Source organism: Corvus hawaiiensis, chromosome 1 (assembly GCF_020740725.1).
Source record: "Corvus hawaiiensis isolate bCorHaw1 chromosome 1, bCorHaw1.pri.cur, whole genome shotgun sequence".
Classification (NCBI taxonomy): Eukaryota; Metazoa; Chordata; class Aves; order Passeriformes; family Corvidae; genus Corvus; species Corvus hawaiiensis.
In genome coordinates this window covers 38,179,094-38,205,810 of record NC_063213.1, presented here as the reverse complement: position 1 = coordinate 38,205,810, position 26,717 = coordinate 38,179,094, and the positions used below count along the sequence as shown (strand labels likewise).

Below are 26,717 nucleotides of genomic sequence, written 5' to 3'. Positions count from 1 at the left end.
ATGTTATTCACTGAGAGGTAAAAATATAAAAGCATGTTTTAAGATGTTTTACACCACATCCTTAGATTTAACTGTAAACGAACAAGAACACCATGGCTTCAATGAAAGTTATTTAAATTTGAATGCAGAGAATACTTTATTAACTGATTACAGTTTTGATGACCAATTTTAAACCGTAAGTAGTGTGGGAAACATAGTGGGGGACATTAAGGCTGAGCCATATATATAGACAAATCTGGATACTGATATTCTGTACATTTAACCTCTGCTTTTTCTTTATACATCTTTTATTCAGTGTCTGAAATTATTTAATAGAGGAGGAAAAACCAAAAAAAGCTGGCCACTAATTTAGTCTTATACCTGGAATGAAATTTTGCATGGGTTTTTGAATGCAGTGTAAATTTCAGTGGAGATCAAACAGATTTTTTTTTAACCATACTCCCAATGGAGTGTTTAAGTATAACTGGAGTTTGTTGCTGTTACAGATTTGTGCAATTATTTTTCTCTTCCAAAAACGAGCAGTAGACCTCTTGTGTAAAGGTTAATCTATTTAAGATAATATTAAACTTACCTAACAGGTTGGGAAATCAATATAAGTTAAGTGCCTGTGGTGTGTATCAGTTTTCCTGCTCTAAGCAACCCCTATCATTTAAGTGGACATACTTGCAATTTTACAGAATTACACTGACTTTTCAACAAAACCCAGAAAAAAAAATTAATTTACTATTCTTGCACTGTGAGCAGTGCTCCTACACAATGTGATAACTGTTTTCCATTTGTACAACTCCCTTTTGTAAAGCTGGGCAACACATATGAAAGAAAGACAGACATCAATGGTTTGTGTTCTGAAAGATATTTCAGTTCTTTAGTTCCAGTCACTGAAGGAAGAGGCAGAGGCAAGTTTGAATTATCCCAGAAAACTGAACAATTGGTTTTATTTGGTGTCTTCAAGATGCTTCACCTTCTGTGGGAGATGTAGATGATGTAGGAGAGACCATTTCAGGTTTTCGTGAAATTCTGTCCAATTCTGCCTGAACATCTGTTAAAACTGGCTTCTGACCTACAAAATAAATGTGTATCATTCAGTCATGGTTATGAACAGCCTATAGTGCCTTCACTTCTCAAATCAGACAAATCCTAGTAATTGTTACTGTGCACTTTGGGTGCAGAGTAAAGGTGTAAGCCCAAAACCCAAAAGAAACAGAAAGGAAACTGTAGAGAGAAAGTCATATCCTTTCCTATTTCCAATTTATCAAAGCAACTTCCATAATTATATATTAATTGTCAGTATATGAAGAGTTAAAGTAAAAAATACAGAAGACTATTGACTAGCAGTTATTACTACTTCTATACAATTTTCTGTAAAACTTGTATTTGAATGTAAAAATCAGGGGTTTCACCAAGCCCAGCAAAGTCAGTTTTGTGTACTTGGTCAGCAAAATATGACACCGCTGCTTATGGGTGCACACAGACCTGTAGATGGCAAATCTCTTTCTCTCCTCACCCACTTATCTCCTCCCTAACTTGGAATGGCACAAACATTTGTGCAGCCACACTCTAACCTAATTCAAGCTCAAAACACACCATTTCCCCCCACCCTTTTGCTCTTAATTCTTACTCCTCAGTCTAGGTTTCTATCCCACTGTAGCAAGAATGGAGGAGACAATACGGGAAAAGGCAGTGCAGTATTAAGACTCCAACGCCATGACAAGTGTGCACAGCATCTATAAAGAAATGTTCTGACACGCGTAGGTTGTAGCAGTGTCCCAGCATCCTTTCTGAAGATGCAAACTAACAGGAACTATCCATAAAGCTAATTTTGGCTATTGATGTACTTTGCTGCTCTTCATTTACTGAAAGATAATACTGTATCAGAATCAAAGCAGCTAATGTTCCAACTAATAAGCAGAGGAATTTCCCAAAGCTGCTGAGGAAAAAGTAATTTTAAAAATCCCAAATTACCATCTTAACAGACAATTTTCAGATTTGAAAAATGAGTGCCACAGATAGCTCTAAATACAAGACAGCAAACATTGAGGAAGGTGAAGAGGCCACATCTAAGCCAAATTTATTAGTATTTATGGTAATTCCTTGAAAACGTAGTTCTTTATGATATTAAACCAGCTATAACCCTAACCCTTCATTTGTCGCATATTAGGAAATTTCTGAGAACTGTTTCCTCCTTAATAATTAAATTCTGTCCTTGAAGTTTGTTCCACAGCCCCAGACAGAACACTTTTCTGGAGTGCTGCCTCTGTTTGCTTGGTGTCACCCAAACCTGCTGCTGGCCACTCCCCACAGGATTTTTCAGCGGGTGCTCTCTGTGCCTCATATTGCGTCAGCTGCATTTGTTTGAACAATGTCCATATGTTGTTCAAACTGGCACTGCTGACTTGGCGTACAAGCACATTAGGAAGCATCCAAACTTTGCTTAGCCAACTGAGTTTTGCACTTAGAAAAGGGAAGTGTGCGCAGGTGAAAAAAATTCTACACAACATCTACACAAAATGTTAGTGGGAAGTGCGAAGTACCAATGAAACACCAGCATTGTCCCCTAAGTGCAGCATTACTAACCTCTGGGGAAGCAGGAAGGAAAGGTGTCTGTGTATGCATGCTCTTAAGTAATACAGAAACATTTTAAATTGGAATAGCAAGAAATGCCAGTATAGTCCTGCATCTAGCTTTAGCACAGTCACTATTAAACATTTCTAGATTAATAATAATTATTAATCACCTCATATATACACCGCTGTCAAAAGAATATACGTAAGTATTTTTACAGGCTGTCACCAAACTCAAAGTACTCATCACATCAGAGCTAGAACACTAGTGAAAGAAAATTTAAAGCTATTTTAACAATGACAGTATTGTTAAAAAGAATCAACTTGAAATTCAGTCCCAACCTATTTAAATAAGATTAAAAGAGGCTTATGGCATAAGCCATTTTATTGGAATGATAGGAATAAAGGGAAAAAATGAGGAACTCATGTAGACACGATTCATGCTTAAACAACATGAAAATTTTTTCTTTGCTCCTCTGAAAGCCATAAAAAGGCAATACTAAAGTGCTGTGAAAACAAAAGCAAAAAACCATATAGAATATAAAAGCACATATATATAGAGCATTCAGTTAAATAATAGCAGTGTTCATTCTCCTGATAAACCATACTAACAAGAACAATACATCACTCCATTTAGATTGAGTAGATTTTTTGTCATTAATCATACCTGACTTTTTTGCTGATGGTGGTAAATTGCTGCCAGCACCTCCAGTGCCACCTCCTCCTGGACTGCCACCAACACCACCAGGGCCACCAGGAGAACCAGTTTTCTTGCTCAGGAGACTATTGAAGAAGTTAGCCAGGACTCCTTCAGATGTAGCTCCAGCTACAAGGGGAAGAAGGAAAGAAAAACCACAACACAAAACCAACACAGATTTTCTAAGTAAATACTGATTTAGTGTATTAATCAATCTAAATAAGCATATTAAAGCAAGCAGGCAAAGCAATTATTTTACTTCCCCAGCTGCATTTGTGTCCTCGTAAGAAAAGGTACCTTTCATATTGGGATCAATCTTTTTTGACCCAGTAGGGATAGGTGTAACACTGGCAACATTCGATGTCACAGATCTATTTGGTGTTCTAGGAGATCCACCAGGAACTCTCGGTGAGGCATCCTATTAAAATAAAACAAAAAAAACCAACCAGCAAACCCAAAGTATAAGAATGCATGAAATTAGGCATTTTGTTACTTCTTACAGCTCCTAAGCTTTTGTGTTTTAAATGTAGTATTCTCATGCAACTGAAATGACACGTTCAGGTTTTGCTGATTGCGTAGAAGTTTTTTCACACTCGTAGAACATTGTTAAAACTATTAACTTTAGTGTAACTAAAGCATTAGACAAGCTTTTCATTTCATTCCAATGAGAAACCTGAAAATCCATCCATTACTCAGTAATGCCTCTGACCATAAATGCATTCTAACATACAAAAAGGAAAGCCACGACCTTTAGCCCTTGCTGTCAATACAAGCTGTGACTTGCTGCAAAGTGCCATAATTTTAGAGCACTATGAGACTTTAAATACTATCCAGTTTAAAACAATTAGATCAAACAGTATTTGACAGTGCAGACAAAAGCAGCCCTCTAAATATATAAAAGCTAATGATTTTCATGTGATGATATTTAAAAATTTTATTACTAACCACTGGCCTTCCTGCAGCAGTAGGTGGTTGTTTCGCCAACTGTGACTGCAGAAAACAAACATACACATGAAGTGTTTTAGATATTACAGTGACTAAGAATACAACCCTAAATTTGTATTGGGAATGTTGTTAAATGAAACTCTTGTTGTTTGTTTTATAGACAGAAAGTTACCTGCTGCTTCATAAGAAACACTTGGTCATCCTCTGCTACAATTTCTTTTTCATGAACAAACTGCAATACAAAAACATGAGCATAATTCTGACTAAAAGAAAGAAAGGTATTTTCTTTTTTAGCTGCTGGTGAATATGACCAAAACATTCAATAATGAATACATATATAAAATACTATGATTGCTGCATATCACATTTTTCGTACTTAAGACTGCTGCCTCATGATTCCATTTAGGCCAAGTTCATTAGAAGTGAAATAGAATTACCATTAACTCCTTTGTCCTGTCAGGCATAAAGCTGTAGATACATTTGTAGAAAGACCCACTAAAAAGTTCATTTAATTTTTCAATAAAAAGAAATGAGCTAAATGGTTACAAGGCACGTTCAGGAGCCTCAGATCAGTAAGAAGCATTCACGGACGCACACACTCTGCATCATGCCCCTGTCTCTTTTGATTAAGGCCTCACCTCAGTATTACTTTATAGGTAACTATGGCAAACATAACTCTTCACCTGTGTTGCATTACACTGGTGTAGGAACTGGACACAGACATTGCAGATCCCAGTTCTACGCATCAAATCGCAAACACTCTTCTTCCAAATAAGCTCATCAAAAATTTTGCCCATCAAAAATTTTGCCAAGCAAGCATGGCAAATACCAATATCAAAGTTTATAAACCAGGTCTGAAGTTTATAAGCATGCAAAAGGAAATATTGTCAATTATATTTTCTTTGGACCTATTTAACATGTCTTGATATTTTCCCTAAAGATTGCAGAAAGGAGATAGTATTAGTTTTCTCTGCTAAAACAATTCGCACTTGAAAATAAGATCAGTCACAAAATTTTAGCTTTGTTAGAAAAAGCCATCAAAATATTTGCCTTCAATAACCTCTGTGTGCATGGGAGTCCACTGCTGCTGGCATTTCATTCAAAAACCTCACATATGTTTACAGGTTGTTCTGTCAAGGCATTTTGTTAGATAGTACAGGGGAAAACACACTGAATATATGTAGAAGCTGTTTTCACATGTTTATTTTTGATTTTACCCTGTCTCAAGTTTCTTATTTTAAATACTCCAGAAGAAACAGAAAGCATTATGAAGTTATAAGCAACTCAGAGCAAAATGAAATGTTCTTAAAAAACACAAACTCAACCTGAGAAACAGGTAAATTACATTTAGGCTTTTCAATACCAAATATGTCTTAAAAGCAAAACAAGTGTATTTGTAGTCTTGAACAATGTAACAGCAGCAGAAAAAAAAGTGTAAGTTGAAGAAGAGCTATATAGAACAAAAATACATAATGATTTTTTTATTAACTAAAGAATAACTTTAAGAACAAAATAAGATTCCCCCCTCTCCCCCCATACAGTATATCACACTTACGATAAGCTGCGAGTATAGTCGCCATGAAAGAAAAACAATCAAAAAACTGACAGGCAAATAAGCAGCAAAGAAGTTTAATGCCAATACATCCTAGCTTACCTTTCTGACTGGTGGTTTTGTTATGATATCCTCAAAACTGTCATCTGCTTTTAGTGTCTGGAAGTTCTCATGCAATATTCCTATCTTCTTGTCATTATCCCAACCTGCAGGACTAGAGAAAGCATTATTTGGCTTAAAATTCTATTGCTACTCTGGGCTATTCTTGCATGCACTCCTGAATTGCACACAACTGAAAGCCAGGAAAACTGTCAGAGTGCCCATTCTCCTATGCAAACTGGTTATTGATCAGTACAAGGAGGTAGAGACTGGTTCACCATAATAGAGAAGAGGAAAATCTCTGGGCTTAACGTTTCCCTTTGGAGCAGTGAGTGTTTGTAATCTTCACCCACTGGCACTCACCAAACTCCAACTCATGAGAGTATTACATGGAACTTTATAAAGCATAAACCAAAAAAGGCTCTAAATGCTGCTTTACAGTATTGCACAGATACATTCTGTAGTCACATACACGCATAATAGTACAGATAACTTACATAAATACTGCATCTTTTTCCACAACAACAGCTGGAACATTGAAAGGAAATCCGTACAACTTCTGGACTATATACTTATACACTAAATCAATGTTTTTGTTTTCTTTTACTGAAGTGTAAATAAGTGCTGCCCCATCTGAATAAACTTGTTAAAGGAAACTTAGTTCAGTGGCTAGTAAGAGATACTAAAGTAACCTTTCAACTATCAAAAAAGGGTCATCTACTTTGGAGAGTTTTGAAAGGGAATACAAAACCAAAGCAAAACAGGTCAAATAACTTCCAACACTTCCTTTTGAAATAAGCTATTAAGTAATTTAAATCAGTCTTTCTTTCTTTCTTTGCTTTAGGCCAACTCAGCTACTGATTTTCAAGTAAAATAAAAACTCTTCCTGCTTTCAAAGCCCCCCAGCACCAATGGTTTCACTACGATGCCTTCAAAACAGCCTTCTGCTTTTAGTGAACAAAAATTTTCATGCCATATCCTTGTATCTTCTCATTACCCTACCCTGCAACCACTGCAGCATTAACGCTAGCAGTCTCAAAAATGCCAAAGATCTTCTACTTTCCCATCTGGGTTTTTTAATTAGGGGAACAAGCTCTTACATTATACAGTGATCTGCTTTTAAAGGAAATGAAGGCAAATGAGTTTACTGTATATCAGTAACTAAAATACCAAGAGAGTGCTTAGTATTCGAGCATGGTTCAGTATCAAATTAACACATTTTATGCACAGGATTAATAAAAGAGTAATTTTTACTTCGGGATTATAAAAACACCAACTCCCCAATTTAGTTCTAAATGCCTCCAATTCAACTCCTAGGAGAAAGTTATATAATGGGGTCTGACTCCTATTCAAAGAAGTTTCGAATGGAATTTCAAGTTGTACATGGCATATGCAATCATGAAGGCTAATCCCTACTAATATTTCATATTCTTCCTCTAAACACAAGAGTTATTACAATTACCCATAATTCCATTTTGAAAAATTAGGTCTTGGAAGCCCTTTGAAGGAATTGCCATTTCAACTGAGGTCTCTGGCTCTTGAACTAATTTTTCCATCTGTCATCTGCTGTCCCTCCAATAGCATTTAAGCTTCCCTTTACCACAGCTCAAATGATGACACAATGTAGGCATGTTACTGGCATCTAAAATCTAGATCTCAGCACATCTAGCTGACTAAACAACATTAGACAATATTTTATACACTTCTTCTAAAAAAATGAAGCTTACAAATAGCACAGCAACAGCTTCTGTGCACTCTCTCTGTACCAATACAAGAGACGTCAGAGGCCCTTGCCTATACCAATTCACACTGCTTTCCTTCCCTCATAACCTCATCCTGTGGAATTACTGAGCATGGAGGAAACTGCATATTTGGGACAAAGTGAATAACATGCCTTATGTGCATCTGGAGCAAGATCATACTTAAATGAATTATCTTGTTGTTATTTTAGGGAGCTTGTCAGCTAAGATGTGCTGTTCTGCAAACTGACTCCTAAATATGGACATGGAGGCAATAAAGAAATTCATGGTAAGGGGACATGCTAGAAACTCTTTAAAAAAAAAGGTAAGAGAAACCAGAAAAGTTTAATTCAACACTGCCCACAAAGGTAGCTGAGGCAAACTGCCAGCTACAGTACAAGAGTTGCACGCTACTTTGGTACAGATGCAAATATCCTTTTAAGCTTGTCATAATTAATATAAACATTGAATTGAGTAATTATATCATCTTTATGATGTGCTAAAGGATACATTGTAAGCAAAACCGTCTGATATGTGACTGAATAAAGTCAAAGTGTTCGTCTCTGTAGTCATGCTCTTTTTCCAGAACACTGATGGCATCACACTGTCAAAATAAACACAAAATTAATATACTGCTTTCAGTCACCTGCTAAAATAGCAGTGCTTCTACACGCTCAGTTCACAAGGGGAAGGGGAAATGGAGTGGGGTGGGGTAGTGCAGAGGAAAACAAAAACCTGCTAAGATAGTTTAGAAGCACAATTGAACTTTTTTGGTCTTAGTAATATATAACTGGATGTACATGCACTGGGGTCAGCACTAACTTCAGAGTTCAAGTGACTGGAACTTTTAATTCACTCTCCCTCCTCACTCCAATGCAATAACTCAAAATCTCTGTTGAAAACTTACCACTAAATGATATAATCACTTTCTACCCAAATTTTTTTACACACTGGCATTAAAAGACAGTGTTTTTAATTCAGTTACTAACTAGCTCTTTGAAAAGGGAGGCAAAAGCAAGGAATGTGAAAGCAGAAGAAGAAAAAAGGTGTGGGGGTGGAGAAAAGAATAGCAGGAAACTAGCAGGTGGGAAAAAAAAGTGCTGTTCAAATGAGAGGGTTAGCCTTCCAGAGAAGGAACAGCATATGTGTCAAAAGGTTTATGCCTTCCCTGCAGGCCAGCAGAGGCTGCAGATGCAGTATGCTTAATGCCAATGAGAACTGAGGAGCCGGGGGGGAAAAAATAACAAAACCAGATAAAAAACAGCCACAGGACAACCATTGTTCTCTTTAAATTCAGAATATGGTTACATATCTAAGAGAAATCAAAACAGATCCCATAAACACCTTAAGAACTGATGAAAGTTACTAGTGCAGCACTTCACTGACTACAACTCCCAAGGAAGTTCATCTTCAGAAAAATATCAGAAATATTAAAAAAACCTTAACACCATTTTCAGAATATGGAGGACTGTGGAAATCAAGGAGAATTCTAGTTGCTTATTGACTAGCTCATTTCTGTGAGCAAAACCAGGTCTGAGGTATTTGTCAACTCCTTGAAAACTGGTAGAACTAAAGGAAAAGCTAATTCCAAAATAACATTAAATAATGGGTTCCAGAAGATAACCAACCTTCAATATTAAACACTTTAAAAGAGTTCTTAAGTGAGGTATTCAGAATAACTTAATAACTGTGTGCTTCCCACCCCAATCCACAATTGACAGTTACTTAAGTAAAATATGCAAAAAACCTAAAACGTGAAACAAACCTTTGTACAAACTACTACTACTGGAATGCCTAAGTTACATGTTAGTGTATCTGCACCCAGGGGTAAAATCACACTGTCATCTTTGTCTTCCTGCAATGAAGTATTTCTTCTCTGTGGAGAAGCTGGAAAATCCTCGCCTGGTTCTATATACTCCTGGAAGTCTCTTACCACTGAAAGTAAAAAAAGTTACATTAAAACATCAACTGGTTTATTATTTCAACAATGATTTCCACTGCCATTGATCTCTAGCACTGTTGATTGTATAGTACTTCTGCATCCTGGTGTTGAAAAAACGGCGCATGCACCTAGTCCTGGCTAGCTGTTGGCTCTGTCCAGCACAAGGGAGAACTAGGAAGTCTGAGATCTGCTGGATCAGCAGCTAGAAGAACATGATCAGATAAAACTGTCCATAAGGACAACATGAAACCATTTTTATTCTATCATTGTGAAGCCACTAGGCAGTTGCTACTAAGGATTACTGTTTGATCTGTTTCCTAAAGGACATAAGTTTCCTTCCATTCTTCTTGGCAAAGTTAATGGAACAGTTTGTCAGAATAAACAGAATTAAGCCTTACACAAACTGCTTAGCTGCTACTGTATACCAGGTTTTACCTACAGACCCTTTGTCCACACTTTACTCTCTGTACAGTGACTCAATAGCAGTAACAACAAAAAATAATAGAATACACAAACACTAGTTTAAACTAGCTTTATAATTAGTTAATAGCATATTAAATATTCGGTATGCTTTAAAATTATCAGATATTACTTTAAAATGTAGAAGCAGGGTAAGTTACATTCTAACTTTCTTTTTTTCTAATTCTTGTTGCAAGTCTTTGTCATGTTCCGCTGCACACACCCAAGCCTCTAATTACATGGTCACTTAGTATCCCTGCAGTCAGGGATGCAATGTGAGGCATAAAATGTCTGTGTCTTTCACATCACACACCCTGTTCCACACAGCAGAAACAAGGCCCTACCAAACCAAACTACTGCCTACTATTTCATGAGTAGAACATTCTGATTCAGCAAAAGAAGTCAGGCAGCAAGGCAGCTCAGCTGCATCATGCACAGGGGCAGTGAACTACACCAGAACATCTTTGCTTGTGTGTTAATCCACTGCTACCTTCTAAACTGACTGAAGCCCTCTGAGTTCATACTTAGAAAAGCATCTGTGCAATTACCAGAGCAAGACTCATTTCAATGCCCTAGAGGAAAAATTATATTAGGTCAAGATTATTCAATCTTTCTGCAGATCTTGGAGTTCACAATAACAAAAAGCACATGCACAGGTTATCATGACAAATTGTCAAGCCAGGCTCTAACTCAAGGAATGCTGCTACTTCAATTCTAGTCCGAAGAGCTTCTGAGACCCTCCCAAATTAACTGAATGTATTTGAAACCCAGAATTCTCACTGTGATATGCCACTCTACAGCATCTTTCCTGTACAGTATCCTGCCTGTTCTGGGATAATTGCATAAATCATCCAGTGGATTCCTAAAATTTCCACTGTATGATCGTAACATACTAAACTTAATGTAAATAGGGAAAGCAGTAAAAAGGAGGATTGATTTAGTATATGACAGCTCCAAAACTGTGGAATAAAAACTCAAGTCTTCCTTAGAAACACAATTTCATTGAACACAGATTAATTCAGTAAAGAGGAAGAGCTATTTCAACCCTTCACACACATCTGTTACGTATCCCCAAATGCCTTTCTGTACCAGTTTTAGTCCTCCCAGGGTGTTTTTGAGTGGAGTTAAGCTGCTAGAACTGAAGACAAACACAGCAACATACCTCCAGAAAACTACACATGCAAACTCTCAGTAGAATTCAGTCCTGGTAGCTAGTTAAACCAGCTCTCAGGACCACTGAGCCTAACACAAGAATCTAGTAGGATCCGGTAGCCAAAAGTCAGGCAAGCAATGTTACCTCCTCCTTTTGGCAGTGTCAAGCTCCTGCCCGCCTAGCAATGCATGAAATCACATCACAACAGCATCAAAACAAGAACCAGCTCCCAGTCACGTCTGGATTGTGTCCTCTGTTACACCCAGTGTTCAGACTACTTATATCTGTAAGAATTAGACCAGATGATAGAAAACCAAAACAGACAAAACTAAATGGAGTAGCACTTTTTTTCTTGACTCATTTCATTGCTTACATTTTCTGGATTTTGTAGATTTTCTCTATTCTGTTCACTCAGTCAGTAAAGAAGCCAAACTATCAGCTGTACACCTTTGATAACGTAGACACTGTATCCATACTTTCATCCCACAAAATCCTATCCTGAAAGTGTTTGAGGGAATGCTTAATACACATGCACTAACATCCAAAACCAAACTGAAAAATACATCCAAGAGAGCTCAGCTCCTCCCACCTAAACAACTTCATGTGGATGATACGGTTCTCAAGGATACTTCCCTTAGAAGAATCTCTCTCTTAAAGGGACAAACAAAACAACTAATATTCCCCTCGCCTCCTTCCAGAGTATCTACAACTGTCACCTTACATTCCACTTCATCACAGCACAGCTACAACCTGCATTTCTAAATTAGCATAAGCACTCATTGCTTAAGAATGTACCAGTTAGAGTGCATCTTCAGACTTAAAAAGAAAGTTTAATCATGCTGTTTGATCTCAACACACAGCTTTCTCAAATGCTCTTCCTTTCACCGAGAGATGAATGGGAAAAACTCAAATTCTACTACCCAAAGGGGAATACAAAGGGTTGCTCAGAAGTAATATGGAGCTATAATGGGAGTTCAGTCAGTCAGTTTAAGAAATCCTGCAAAATCTTTGTGTTCTGCATGTTTAAAACTAAAAAGACAAGACACTGACAGAGCAACAAACACATAGTTCTGTTAACATCAATAATAATTAGGATAAAACTCTTCAAGTGGAAAGGGCCCAGACATGGCCATGCTGCCATGAATCCCCTCAACATTTACCACTTTTGGTAGGCACAGAACAGGTCCCTGATTCTCTAACTGGCTAACTACAGGAACAGTTAAGAAGCTGGTGTAGTGATCTGCCTTTAAACAAATAAATTAAAAATTGAATGCTTAGAAGTTTGGGTTTTTTTGCTTGGTGAATCTTATCTAGAAAAATACATAAGAAGTAAGACTGTAATTTCAGTTGTGTTCATTCTGAAAGTTTTTTTTTCCCCCTACATTGTTATTCTGTTAGAAAGAAGTACTAGTACTGTTCATATAGCTACTTGAGACTTATCTGAAGCCAGACTTGCTTGGTAAGTTCTAATTTTAAATAACACTTCCAAAGAATGAAAGACTGCAATGGAGAGATTAAATGGTGCAGGAAGCATTAAGCATATTTAAATGGATTCCCATGTATTTGCAGAATACTCACACTTTTGCTCCATTTCTTTCATTTCTTCAGGAGGAATTTTTAACTTGTCAATGTGTTCTCTTACAACACTTGCCCATTTTTGTAAAGAATCCAGTGCAGTCCAAGGTCTAGACATGTCTACTACCAACATAACTAGAGTGTCCTTTAGAGAGCTTGCCTCCATTGCAAATTTAAGAAGACCTTTGTGATATAGGTCACCATCCAAAATCCATACATTACATCTTGTTTGGTCTACAAAAAAAAGGAAGAACATTTCATGAGATTTACTTGAAACACACCACTACATAATGGCTATTGAATGTTTTTTGGACATGTAAAACACAAGGAAGAAAGCAAATGATGTTTTATCAGTCCATTGAACATACATAATGACACAGTGAACTGCAGCTTGTGGGGAGACAAGCTCCTCCTCATTCAAACCCTAATGTGTAATGGCTGATAACTTAACATCTTTAATACATTATCTGAAAGGGAGGGTCCAGAGAGAGCATTCAACATTTCCAAAATAGTTGTTCACCATTTTTGAGCAAGATGTAACTTAGAAGAGTAGAACAGGGTGATGTAACTTAGAAGAGTAGAACAGGGTAAACTTAGCTGTCTTTTTGTGGCTCTTGGCCTGCTCACCTCTCAAAGATTGCCATCTCCCCTTCAAAACTCCATGTGACATACCTAGATAACTCTTAAGAGTATACAATGTACCTTGTCCACTCAAAAACCTGAAGAACTGCAAGGTTTTAATGATTAACAGACTGTTACTCTTCCAATTTGCAAAAGGACAATCACCATACAAATAGACCACCCCACTGTTTTTCCCCCCAAAAAATATCACACTACTACAAATTCACCAAAACTGGTGCAGTAAAGGAAGAGCTGTCGATTCAAAATTAGTAGGCTTGATATAGTTACATTTATCCTTCAGGTAAATTTTTATTACTTGTTACAGAAGCTCTGAGAAAGACATTTAAATCAAACTCCCAATTTTCTTGAATACGGTTTCAAGTCAACTTTGAGACCAATACCCAGACATGAATTTCAGGAAAGCAGGTGATTTCAGAAAAAAAAAAAAAAAAAGGGCCTGGTTGTCTTTCTACATGTTTAGGATTTTTTTTATAGTATACACAAGAATTTCCATTTTTCTCAAAGCTTCCAGTATATCCTTATTCACACCTCATAACTCAGGTACTGGGATATTAAACAGGATCTTAAACATAGTTTTTCCTTTCTAGCCATACTTGCACCCAAGTTTTTGGGTTTTCTTGTTTGCTTTTTAGATCTCCTTCACCATTGTGCACAATTTCCTACCCATCAATCCATGACAATAGTCTTGCAGATTGTGTGCCAGCAAGACAAAGGTTTCTCTGTAGGTTTAGGATAACTACTTGCCACAGTAATTGAAATGGAAGATAGAAGCCTGGGCACCTTCTCCTCTAGGCCTGAGGAATACACATCTATTCAGAATGTTGCAGCTAAGTCTGCTTCCCTGGTCTTTTCTTTTTAGCTTCTTCTTTTGACAGGTTCCTCTCCTCCTCTACCACTTAAGTGGTCATTCACTATATCTACTGAAGAAATTACACAGACAAACTTCCCTATGATACAAATCACTTCTGGCATAGGCTGGACTCCTGCATACTATAAAGACAGAAAAACATCCCAGTCATTTCAAATATCACACTACTGAACCGTTGCTTACAAACTGGTTTAACATATTGTTACAGATACAGACTCACCATCTCGGTCTTCATCATGCACATTTAAATACAAGTACTCCATTCCTCTTCCTTTTTTGTACTCCTCTATTCCTTGAATTTTTCCTATTAAGCTAGTTTTCCCTGCTCCATCTTCACCTGGAGAGACAGAAGTAAGAAACCACTCAGTCTTTAATCACAGTTACATATTAAAAACCACCTGGGGCAAGAAGAAAACCATATCCTAGCAGGGTGACTGAGCTCACTGGAGTCTTGAAATACAGCAGGTTTTGCCAAAACCATCCATTCTAAGTGCATGTCTCAGCTTCAAATATTTTTTCTACTTATTGATAAATGCAATTATGCCACTAACTATGCTACCTGAAATAGGCTCTTAGACCCATCTTTAAAAGGATATGCTACGGAGTAGTTAAACACCTCAAACAATTTCAGTCTTTCAGCTACAACCAAAGTAGTAACAAAGTTTTTCTAAAGTAGAATTCAATTCAGAGTAAGCTCCTCTTACAATTCAGAACTCTCTCATTTCAAACAGCACACTGAGTAAGGCAAATCTGTTACCTCAGCTTTTATGTATTGGTTTCTTTGACTATTTTCTCCGTTACAGGTCTCAAGAAACCTTAAAAAGAAGCGACAAATAGTAAACCCACTGCCTTAAAATACATGTGTCTGTTTGGATAGCACAGAGAGACAAGCTTGCAATCCAGATCCATTCACTCCTATTCTCTCCCCTCCAAAGGGATCTTGGATAACCACTGAACCTTACAGCATATGCACACTGTAAACACCTCGACTACTGTCAGAGACCCTTCGTGAAAAACTTCATTTGTAGTCATAGGTCTCAGAGTTGGAAAACTTCATGTGCAGTTTTTCCAGTTCAAAAGAGTAATCAAGCTGAATTTGCACACAAAGTAAATCATTGGTTTTTTCTCTAATTTGCAGTACGATGAGTATGTAACAGACATTAGAAAATTCTTGAAACTCACTCACAGCTTATAAAATCAAGGTTAATTCCAGGTCCCTAAGAAGCACTTTATCAATTTTATGTCAAACAAAACATTTTTTTCCCAAGTCTCTCCTAGTGAGGGAGAGTCTAAACACTTGCTTTTAATCACATAACAAAGACAAGAGTTCAATAATTTTTACTGCTAAACACAACGAAGTTTTCCCTTTAAAGAGACCATGATCTTATAGATGTCAATATGGCTACATTAAAAACACTATAGCTATAACTACTGGAAAGAACAGAAATATCATACTTTGATAGACTGATTTTGAATTTGCTTAATATATCATCCTCAAGACTGCCACATGAAGTCTTCAATTTAGAGGATAACTTTATTTTCATATTTCACTAATGCTGGAAAACATGAGTGCTTACTCTAAGGTGTCCAGGGAATTTTACTCAGTGGAATGAAAAGGCTACTTTAAATGAAACATATTTTGAGAGAGAGAAATAAGACCAGAACTGAAGTTTAAAGTCTAGTTAAGCATAGACAAGTTAAATGAAAAATTAAGTTGTATCACTGTAACTTTTTCATAATTTAAGGATTCATTTCTGAGCTCCTATGTTAAATCAAGATGTACATGAGCAAACAATTACAGCTAGTTTTAAATAACCATTGGAAAGCAGCACTATCTTCTAGTCATACATCAAGCTTTTCCTCTTGTAAGAATATCTTTTGAATAATTCTGATGAAGTGAAGAATTCAAGCTTCATCACCACTGATGAATTACAATTCCTCCTCTGCCCTCACCTCTGTACTTATCCAAGCTTCTTAAAATTGTCATCTACAAATAACTGAGAAGACTTTATTAGCTGCTGCTCTGACATGTTATGAAGCTGCTTTAACTTCTGCCAAAAATGTCTGTATGATTCATTGTGCTATTTTACTTTTCTGAATTGGCAGCTTCAATTAATTTGTGCCAGCAGAAGGCTCAACAGGTAAGACAAATCAAAATCTGTTATTCCTTTTAATGAGGGGTTGCACTTAAGAGCTTTCTGAGTTTCTCAGAACAGCTGACTTCCAGATAAGTTCTTTTGCATACTAGAGTTTGATTCACACAGGTGACAATAAAGATTTCAACTTGCTTGAATTTGGGAAACTTTAGTATCTCCTGTGAAGTGTATCTTCCAGTTCTTAAAGTAGCTACATCAAGTCTAAAAAACACCTGCTGTTGTAAAAAGTTCTGCACTTGATAAAAGATACACTGAAACAGTCTAAACTAAAACATGCTTACACAGATGCTAATATCTAGACAACTATTGTTACAAAGTGCTTATGCTATGCAATATAGACAAAGTTGAAATATACATCCCATAAGCCCCTTACTTGTCATGGCTCTGTGTTACGTCATTTCCTCTCCACCCCTGTATTTCCAAAAGCCTAAAATAAATTGGAGTTCAATACTGTTAAATTAATAGCTTATGGCAAAATAAGAACTGGAATTTTATTTTCCCCTGTACACTGAAAGAAGTTTTACCAGTAGAGCACAAGACAAGTTGATTTGATGTAAAATTAGTACCTCTGGACACATATGCACACACAGTAGTAATTTCAGCTTTCCATCACAGAACTACTTGAATTTAATCTGTTCCATGAAGAAGCCTTCTACTCTCTTCTCCTTAGCAAATATTCACCCATTTCAAAACATCAGGATCAGGCAGGTGGATGGCTGACATACATAACAGTGCTGTACAAGTTACTGCATGCAGAGAGCAACGCTCATCTTTCACTAGGGAAAGCCAGAATGACGCATCAGTGAAGTCTCAAGTTAGTAATACGTAAACCAACTAGTTTACAAACAGTATGACCTACTTGCAAGGGTACAAGATAGCTGCCTAGCCAAATGTGCCCTATTCCATAGGAGAACCAGACTTCTTGACATATTTAAGCCAAATTAGAGTCAGTATTATTTAAAAAGCTGTGAGGAAGTAAAAACAGGACTATCGTTTATGACACAAGGACCTCTTCCTTTTTGCTCAAACAATTGATCGTAAAAAGTGAGGAAAAGATAACTGTCTTGGCCAAGAGAACACAGAATTGTAACAGAGTAGTTTGGGTTGGAAGGGACCTTTAAGGGTCAGCTAGTCCAACCCCACATTAGTGTAACCCAACATGCTAAGACTTGAGGTTTCATCTACCTCTACTTTCTATGTGTAGTATGTTGCGCACACCTTTTGAAATCATGACAATTGCAAATGTATTTGTATCCATGTTTTTGTTTTTTCCCAACCTAAAGTCTTCAATAAAAACCACTTGAAAAGTCAAGACACTTTGAATATACTGAGTTATGCTAGGAAAGAGCAGTAGCAGATTTTTGCTTTGTAGCTACTCTTCAGCAAGAATATCAAAACAAAATCTTAAACCAGTGTTTATCTAAAACTCCTAGGTAATTATTAGAAATCGCGTTATCAAATTAATTCTAAGTGCTAACTTTTAAGAGTTCTCAAAACTCAAACATTTTATTGTAATGCCTTTAGTGTGTTCAGAATCTTCTCTCCCTCTAAGAGGAGAGGGAAATAGATGTGAGGAAATTAAAGTCTATTAGCTGTTGGAGGTTTGATGGACAATGCACAACATATTAATACAATTAGCATTAATTGCTACCTGGGACATACATGAAAGTATATATGTTTAGAAAAAACGTCAATCACAATACATATATATACACACAATATATGGCTTTTCAAATTACAAACTTTAACACATTTAACATATTTACCTTTTTTTGTTTGTCTCTGGATATCTCTATAGTATACAAAAAAGTAACGCTGCTTAGTTTCAGACAAAAGGAAAATTTCATATTCCCTAGGTTCAAACATCACTGCGCATTAATATTATGAAACAGAACTTTTTTTCAAGTGCTACTGAAGCAATATATAAAAAAGAGCCTTATGCATCTTCAAAAAGAATTATCATCATCCTCCACTTCATTTCAGAATTTTAAGATGGAAAATCCTGTAGCTTCTTCTTTATTTCCAACTGTGGGATAACCAAATTAACAACTGACTTCCATATATAAGCTCATGGAGCAAAACATCTCTGACATAGCATTTTTGATAGAGTATTTCAACGTAGAATAAAAATCAGGTAGATTTCGCATCCTTCTTTTGGAAATAACATAAAAAGGCCTCCTTTTCCAGCGTAAATACTAAAGAACAAAAGTTCTCCATTATACCAAACTGCACTCACACATTAATACAACAGTGAGGAAACAGAAGTGATGTTTCTAGCAAGCAGTGCTATGCAGCAAAGCTGAACACGAGTAAAAGAGAAACGACAGATTTAATTTTGCACAAAAGTCAGGCTAGGAAGCAATTGAAACAAAGCCAAACCAATATGCTTACACACAGTATTTCACTGTCTTGTTAACAAAATGGGAAGTCTTATACTTAACTAAACAAACGCTGTTGCATTTTTATCCACACACTGCTACTATTTCACTCCTTTGAAGAGCTTGAGTTTGGGGTTGTGAAAGCTCCTCTGTCCAAGGTGCTACTCTGTCCACAAAACAGATTTTGACAACATCCTTCTTGTTGCTGCCCCCAAACATACAGGAAACTGTAATAATAGAAACCCTTTTCCCAGCCTCCTCCCTTCTCACTACTCCAGGCAAAAAGCATGTTTACTGAGCAGAAAATCAAGATTCACTACATGATCTGCCACAATGCAGAATTTAGCAGAATGGTCATCCCCAGACAGGAAGGGTGGGGCAAAGAGGTGAATGAATCTCCTTCTGCAAATGCAGGCCAACAGGCACTTATCTATGTCCTGCTACATCAGCTGTTAAGCCATAAACTATTACATTAGAGAGGACTTAGGCTCTCTGTTAAGAGAACTTTGAACTTTTCAAACTTTCAATTAACATTTTGAAATTCAAATTATTTACTACTCATGCTATTTCCACATTTCTTTCAGTTTAGAAAATGAAAACAGAAGTAGAATTTCACTGGTCCTATAACAAGACATTTCTTACTTGTCACAGAAATATGTACATGGAAGAGCAATCAATGTGTTATCTCCAGGACAGACATGAGCTTTGACTGCCTGTTTAAATTGTTTCTCCATTGTAAAGTGTCCAGTGTGTTTAAAATATGTCAAGGCAAAGAAGAAAGAAGTAAACATTTCTTTTGTGTCATCAATATTGGTAGCTTGCCCCACTTCGATCCACGACTCTGATTTTTTTTCAACAGTTCTTTGAAAAACCCTGGATGCCCTTACTTGTTTGTAATCTATAATCCTAGTGTTTCCTTGATGGGAGTTTTTCTTTAGCATTTTAAACCCATCAATTAAAATTCAGGTTGATATGGGAATTCTACAGCTCATCTCTAAAAGAACGTGTTCAAACAAGGCCAAGCAAAACTAGAAGTAATGGTCCTAATTAACATCTTCTGCACACCGCCAAGAATACTTTCATGAATTAGCTTTATACTTTTTATAATGCAAAAGACAGCGTCTGGGTAGAACAATTCAGAACATCTAGTATCTGTAACATAAAAATATTGAATATTTTTATTAATAGAAAAAAATCTATCTTGCTTAAATATGATAGAATAAAGCCATCAAGTCTAAACATGAGTTATTGAGTGGGGTTAAGATGCCTTCCCAGAATCCCAGAGCAATCACTATTCCACACCACATGGAACGCCTGAACCTGATATAGTGGTATAGAGACATAATGATCTTCCTACTAGAACCAAGCACATGTGTACTATAACTATTTTCAAGATAAAATACTTGTCACAAGCTAATAACTGCCTTTTCTACAGCTGCATATTAGTGAAAGAGGCTTGTTTACACATTCTATACTAATTGAAGAATGTCTTTTACAGAACAAGACCAAAATAATCAGAGTAAGCCAAATTTAGTTTCCTTACAGAGAAATAAGAACAAAATTAATTATGCTGATGAGAGCTTTCTCTACAATCCCTCAAACCAATATGGAACTTCACAAGAAGTAGGCCATAACAAGACTATAAATAACTTGTCACTAAATTTTCATTTACTCATTGAGTAAAAATTTTCTTCTCCTCCAAGTTTGTTTTACTCTGCCAGGTAAGTCTTTCCCCTCACACACAATTCACACAGTATATTTGTGGCACTGAAAAATTAAATAACTTCTCTGAGGAGCACCTTAATTGCACTTCTGCCTTTCAACATGACAGAAAGCAGATTGCAGACAACTCTTCCAGCAAATCTTTTGCCATCTCCTGCACCACAAGAATACATGGCCTGACTGTGGAAACAGGTACAGCAGTAAGCGTTACCTGTGCTTGGAGAGACCCGCAGTCAGAGAAAGGCAAATATTGCAGAGACTTCTACAGTGACTACGGACAGTATCCACTCCTGCCTCAATCCGTCTCCTTTAACATAGCAAGAAGTTGTCTCGTGTATGTTATCCAGGTTCACTACCAAAATAGAATAATCCCATGTTACTATCCATAGGACACCTTTCTTGGTACTCCTGCCATTAACCTGCCTGGAGAACACAGCAGCACAATTCCTTTCACTGTTCTTCACCTTTGGAGCTATTTCTGAGATAGATCCAGTAACCAGCAGCACTTCTGACAATGAAGAGACTAACTTAAATAAATGCAATTCAACAATTTCAGAACTTTCCACGCTGTTCTAAGTGACTTCTACTACACAGCATCCATGTAATTCTGGATTTTTGGCAGGGTATTATAGCAGGAAGGACACAACAAAGAAGTACTACTTAATTCTAAAAAAATGTATCTACAAAACAAGCGATTAGAATTTTATCTAGGTCAATGCCCCATCAAAACAATTGACACTTTAGAAGCATAACTCTGCTGACCTAAACGCAATTTGACTACATTTGGGAGGCTTTCATTGCCTGCAGAAGGTGAATTAGTTGCAAGAAGAGAATGAAAAGAAACCCTCTGAGTTAACTTCTGCAGTACTCACGAATTTAAAATATTGGAGATTAATAATATTGTATGTATGAATATATATGGCAGTATGAACAAGCAGTATTTTATCAGTTTCAATGATTAAATTATAACAATGAAGCTGTCAGCTATTTGAACAGGAAAAAATAAAATGGAAAACTAATTTTTATAGTGTTCAGTACAAATTTAATTAAGCAGTTTTTACATCCTCATGAAAATTTGCTGTATCAAAACTTAATTTTCAAGTTCTTTATATTCAACAGGTGCACTAGAAGAAAGCAGCAAGCTAAGATATGAAGATATATTGGGAATGGCTGTTATAGCAGAAAAGCGTACCTCACAGAAAAGTGTACCTCTAAATTAGCTGTGGATTGTGCTTCTTCCCAAGCATCCTGGACAGGAGCACAGCTCCAAGATTCAAACAAACAGGCCTAGCCCTGGGAAGTGAGATGTGTGGGATAAAGAGAAAATGTGGACACGAGGCAGTTAAATTCCCACTGCCCTTTAAACTCAAAGCTTTTATCATCAAGTGGAGTAAAATGCATAAAAAACCCAAACCCATTAGTGATTCAGTAGAAGCATTACTGGGCAATACAGACACAGAGGGACATACGAGTGTCTCCGGATGGTTTGAAACTGTAAAAATTGTAGGCAAAGAATATATTGTGCTTCAGAGACACAGCAATGTATGAAATACAAAGCCAGATAGAAAACAACTATTCAATTCACTTGCCAGCTGGGAGCCTGTGTTCTGGTGCATCCTGGAATGACTTTGAACATTACTGCTTGAATGCATGCTGCAGTTTATTGGATAAATGATTAGTTCAGGTCTCTGAATCCAAGCCTTCACACATTCTACAGCACTGTGGATTCCATCCATAATCTGCAGTGGTGAGTTGTCAGCTGCCCCCCTCTACTCCACTCGCTGATATATCAGAAGGGGAATGAACAAGAGAGCTCCCAGTTATACACATCAGTTTTCTCATCACAAAAACCATCTCCTGTGATCAACTACCTTTATTACACAAGTGAGCAGAAAACAGTCCAGGAGAAGAAGAAAAAAAAAAAAAAAAAAAAAGAAAAAATGAAGCAAGAGGAACAAAAACACACTGCTTTTGCTATCTGCAAAAAGTAGCTAGAAATGTCAATGAGAGCACCTGACTTCCTTAAGAAGGCATGTACATTTTACATTTTCTCCTGGTATAGTCTGCTAAACAAGATAACTGTAGCCACTATGACAAAACTGCCTAGGAATCAGAGCATAAGGGACTTACAGTAAAGTTTAGAAAGGCCTGTGCTTTTATTTGTTCATACAAGAACAGAAAGATAAGAAGCTTTCATGCCACATGCGGTACAAATCAGAGCTTAAACTTTAAAGAAAAATAGTTATTGAAAAAATGTCTGCAAGTGAAACAACTTTGGAGAAGTAAAACTGTAAGACAATTAATTTTGGGCTGATTTTGAGCAAATTATTACCAACATCATATGTTAACCTTCACTTCACAAAACTATGTGCCATATCTAGAGATTAACATTTGGCATTACAATCTCCTTTAGTTATGTCTATGTTAACTCCAACTGCTCTCCAGGTTCTTAAAAATGAGATGTTAACACAGCTAAAAATAAATACTGAAATAACAGAATTAGCATGCCAGACACAGACAGGTTCCCAGAACAACTAGGCATACAACTATATGCACTATTTGAAAAATATAAACGCTGTAGGCAAATTAGAAAACCTGTCCTAGCAAACAAAAGAACACTACATGGTGGGTTTTTCCAGTTGGTTTTTCTGGGTGGGGCCATGAGATGTAGGAGGCTTAAGGATTTTTTTTTTAATGCAGTTTGTATTGAAAATAAGCACTCATTTGTTACTATCAATCATGTTTCATCTGGCAAGTTTTGACCAATATGACTGTTTCTACAGCAAGTATTTGCCTGCCACAAATTGAGTGAAAACCATCAAGATACTGGTCAGCTTTACACCTTTTGCTTAAAAGTACTGAAAGTATAAAGAAGCTGGAAATAATCATGGCAAGAAGTGATCTGTGTTGTAACAGAAGTTAGTACAAAACTATCTAAAGGAACAAAGCTTGAACATAGAGGAAATGTGAGATAACAGAGAAACTGCAAACACACAGCTCAAGAATCCAAACAGACAGAACTTCACATACTGAATCTGTCCAATATAGAATACATAAGACCTCTCCTTTTCTTGTGCCAGTGTGCTTCAGGAGCAGCATCATGACTTACAAGTCAACAAAGATTAGGTATTCTCATAAAAAACATGGCTGTGGTCCTCACTGGCCAGTCCTCAGATCTGATGTTCTTTTTCTTAAATACATGCCAAGTTTAGGGTTTTTTCCCCCCTGGTCCCTGAAGGACCAAGGCCTTCTAGAAGACACAATTTCTAAGCAAGAATTGGAATTTCTTCTATGAATCTGCACATTTTTCAAAAAATGCATCAGTCAAATAAAGGAAAAAAGGTATTACATTCAGTCATTCTATAAGCTGCACATAAATGGTAAAAAAAAAAAAAAAAATTACATACAACAGGTTGAATAGCAAAGTGAGCATTTGGAAACAATCTATGATACGCTTTCTAGCTCTGCAGGAAGCAGTCTCCAGTTACTGAGCACTAAGGATTACCTGACTACAAAGAGAGAGGAAAAACAAAGAGTGTAATCTTCTTGACAAGGATCACAGCTTGAAGAAGAATCTTCCAACTTCAACAAGGACAATCATCCAATTTAGTTTCAAACTGTCACATAAAAAGCTGTCAATTGTTATGAAACCTTTCCGTTGTTTAATATCACTGCAACTTCCAATCTCAATATCCTACTTAATTACATAACATACAAAGCAACAAATTAAAGGGTAGTAAGTCTTGTAAGAGCTTCAGAAGACCATCCTATCATCCTTGCAGTTTTCTCCTTCTCAGTCAGTTTTAAGTAACCACTCAGCTTATCAAAACAGGAAGAAAAGGATCACAGTGATTGCTTTAGGATTATGGAAAGGAAAAAAAAGCCTAACTCGAAAAACCTCAAGAGGGTATAAACCACAAGACTACGCAGAACCATAGTGTGCACAGAGTCTGCATTAATGTCTTTGATGAGTTTTAACCCTGTTTTCAAATATTAACATGGCTCTTTCTGGGGACAGAGAGGTTGGCAAAAGGAGTGGAAGCGGCAGCTAGTTCTAAATCCATACACTTGGATTCATTATGTTGCCTACTGGTAATAGTATTTAATACTCTTTCAGAAAAAACCAAACAAGCAAAAAACCCCCAAAAAACAAGAAACCCACCACACTAATAATAATAGCAATAATATATTCATACACACACACTTGAGAGCATCCATTTCTCTCTCTCCTCTAGGAAGCTTTTGATTTTGACGTATCATTTTCCTTCTTTCCCTCAACAGTGAATTGCAGCTGGGTGTCTCATTACCGCCCTATCAAAGTCCCCTTCCGCACCTCTCACCTTGTCGAGGGCCAGGCTGGACTAAGGCCCTGGGTGGAGATCCCGGGGCGGCAGCGCTGCCGCTGGTGCCGCCACGCTGGGTGCGAGTGGGCAGAGCCCGCACGCCCATACGGCCCTCCCCGCCCTCCGGCCCGCAGGCAGCACCGTCATTGATGCCGCTCGGGCCACGGAAGCAGTTTTTGTGCCCGCATGACACACCGCAAGCGCCGGCAAGCGGCACCGCCGGCTCCAGCGAGGGAGGGCTCGGGAGCCGCACGTCCCCCTAAGCCAGCGCTCACGGAGGAGACAGACAATAAAAGCTCCCCATCCAAGCATTCTCCAGCTATGGAGCCAGGGTGGGGGAAGGACCGTGAGGGTATTATGGCGAGGTACCTACGATGAGGGGCGTATCTAAAGCATCTGTGGACACTGCATCTCCAAAATGAAGCAAAGCCATGCAAGGGAGGAAGCGGGAGGGTTAAGACAGCGCCTTGCCACCGATCACCCCTCCCTTCCCTTGGGGCTCTAAAGAAGGGAAGCTCCAGGCGCCCAAGAGAGGGCTCAGGAGCCAGCCTGTGTGCGGTGGGGATGGGAGAAGGATCGGGATGCTTTCCTCAGCCAGTGTGCGGAGGGGAAGGCAGAAGGATCAGGATGCTTTCCTCACCCAGCAAGAGGACGTTCTTCCCCGAAGGCAGCTTAGAGCGGGAGCGCGTGGACACCTCGCTGAGGATGCAGGACCTGGCGCGGAGAGACGACAGCGCTTAGGAAGGGTCTCCCGCTTCCTCCCGGTCCCCACCCTCGCCATCTCCTGGGGATGGGGGGGAGAGGGGGGGCTACGGCATGAGGGGCGGGGGGCAGGGTAGGAGCTGCCACTGCCAAGGGGAGGTGCCCCCCCCCCCCGCTCAGTGACTGAGAGGGACTGAGCGCCAGCGGGGGGATTATCCAGCCCCCTTCCCCTCGCCCCCGGCAGGGCACCGAGGCGCTCCGAGGGCGGCGGCGGCGGCCAGCGCGCCTGGGTCCGCGGGGCGGGGCGGGCACTCACCAGAGGTTCTGCCCATCGTCCTCATCGCCGCCCGCCCGCAGCTCCGCGTTGTTGTTGTTGGCCGTGGCCGCAGAGGCGGCAGAGGAAGCAGAGGAAAAGCCGGCAGCCGAGCCAAGCCCGGAAGAAGAAGAGGAGCCGAAGGAGCCGGCTCTCCCCACCACCGCCGCCATCTTCGCTGCTGCCTCCTCCTCCCTCCCCTGCCCCGCCACCTCCCCGGGACGCGGAGCGGGCGGCGGCGCCGCGGCGCCGGCGGGGACCCGGATGTTGGGGGGGCGGGGGCGGGGCCGGGGCGGGGGCACCGGCACGGCCGCTCCCCTCAGCCTCCTCCCGCAGCCGCCCCGCGCATCAGCGAGCGGCTCTCGGTTCGGCTGGGCTGCCTCCAAAGTCGCCTTCCTGTGCGAGGTGTTGCTGTGGGCAGGGGGCTGCGCTGTGCCGCTTGCTCCCCGGGTAGCCCCAGCCCTGAAGGAAGCGCCTCGCATCCAAGAGAAGTAAGTGCGGCTCAAGGGCAAGATGTGCCTTTTGGGGAGGACAGGGTGGTCATCCTATCCAAGAGGCCTCGTTAATTGGTCTTCGCTCACGAGTATCGCTTGAGAACTCGGAAAGGATGGGTCACATCACCATCATTTGAGCAGCTCGGCTGTGGCTGGAAGTTCCAGAAGAAGCAAGCAAGCGTGCCAGCCCTCTCTTTATATGTTTCCTAGGGTAACACATGAATGGCTGTAAATTCTGTAAGAGTTCAGTGGGTGAGTTTTGTCCCTTCAGCGGAACTCAGGGAAAACCTAACACAGGGGACGTTTCCTTGTGTCCTCTCTTTCAAACAAAGGATGCACGTTCCCAGAGACTGGGTATACGGAAAGGTATTGGCTGT

General features: G+C 38.8%; 1 protein-coding gene across 1 annotated transcript; it reads right to left on the bottom strand.

The window, feature by feature from the left end:
• Nucleotides 1-111: 111 nt before the first annotated feature.
• On the bottom strand, nt 112-26,060 carry DYNC1LI1 (dynein cytoplasmic 1 light intermediate chain 1). The gene is made up of 13 exons (XM_048301257.1): nt 25,850-26,060; nt 25,472-25,545; nt 14,453-14,569; nt 12,726-12,956; nt 9,359-9,528; nt 8,104-8,197; nt 6,352-6,487; nt 5,858-5,969; nt 4,376-4,435; nt 4,204-4,248; nt 3,556-3,676; nt 3,229-3,387; nt 112-1,060 (listed from the first exon to the last, which is right to left on the bottom strand). Exons 1-13 carry the CDS (start codon nt 26,017-26,019, stop codon nt 948-950), a joined length of 1,602 nt encoding a protein of 533 aa, XP_048157214.1. The 5' UTR covers nt 26,020-26,060; the 3' UTR covers nt 112-947.
• Between the last annotated feature and the right edge of the window lie 657 nt (nt 26,061-26,717).

Bases quoted from the DNA above. Each gene is read 5' to 3' on its own strand.
- DYNC1LI1 (XM_048301257.1), bottom strand. From the start codon at position 26,019: ATGGCGGCGGTGGTGGGGAGAGCCGGCTCCTTCGGCTCCTCTTCTTCT. The intron at 9,529-12,725 runs GTGAGTATTCTG...TTTTACTTTCAG, and splicing joins GAAAGAAATGGAGCAAAAGT to TGGTAAGAGACTTCCAGGAG. The intron at 6,488-8,103 runs GTATCCTTTAGC...AAGTTTATTCAG, and splicing joins CAGACGGTTTTGCTTACAAT to ATGGGGCAGCACTTATTTAC.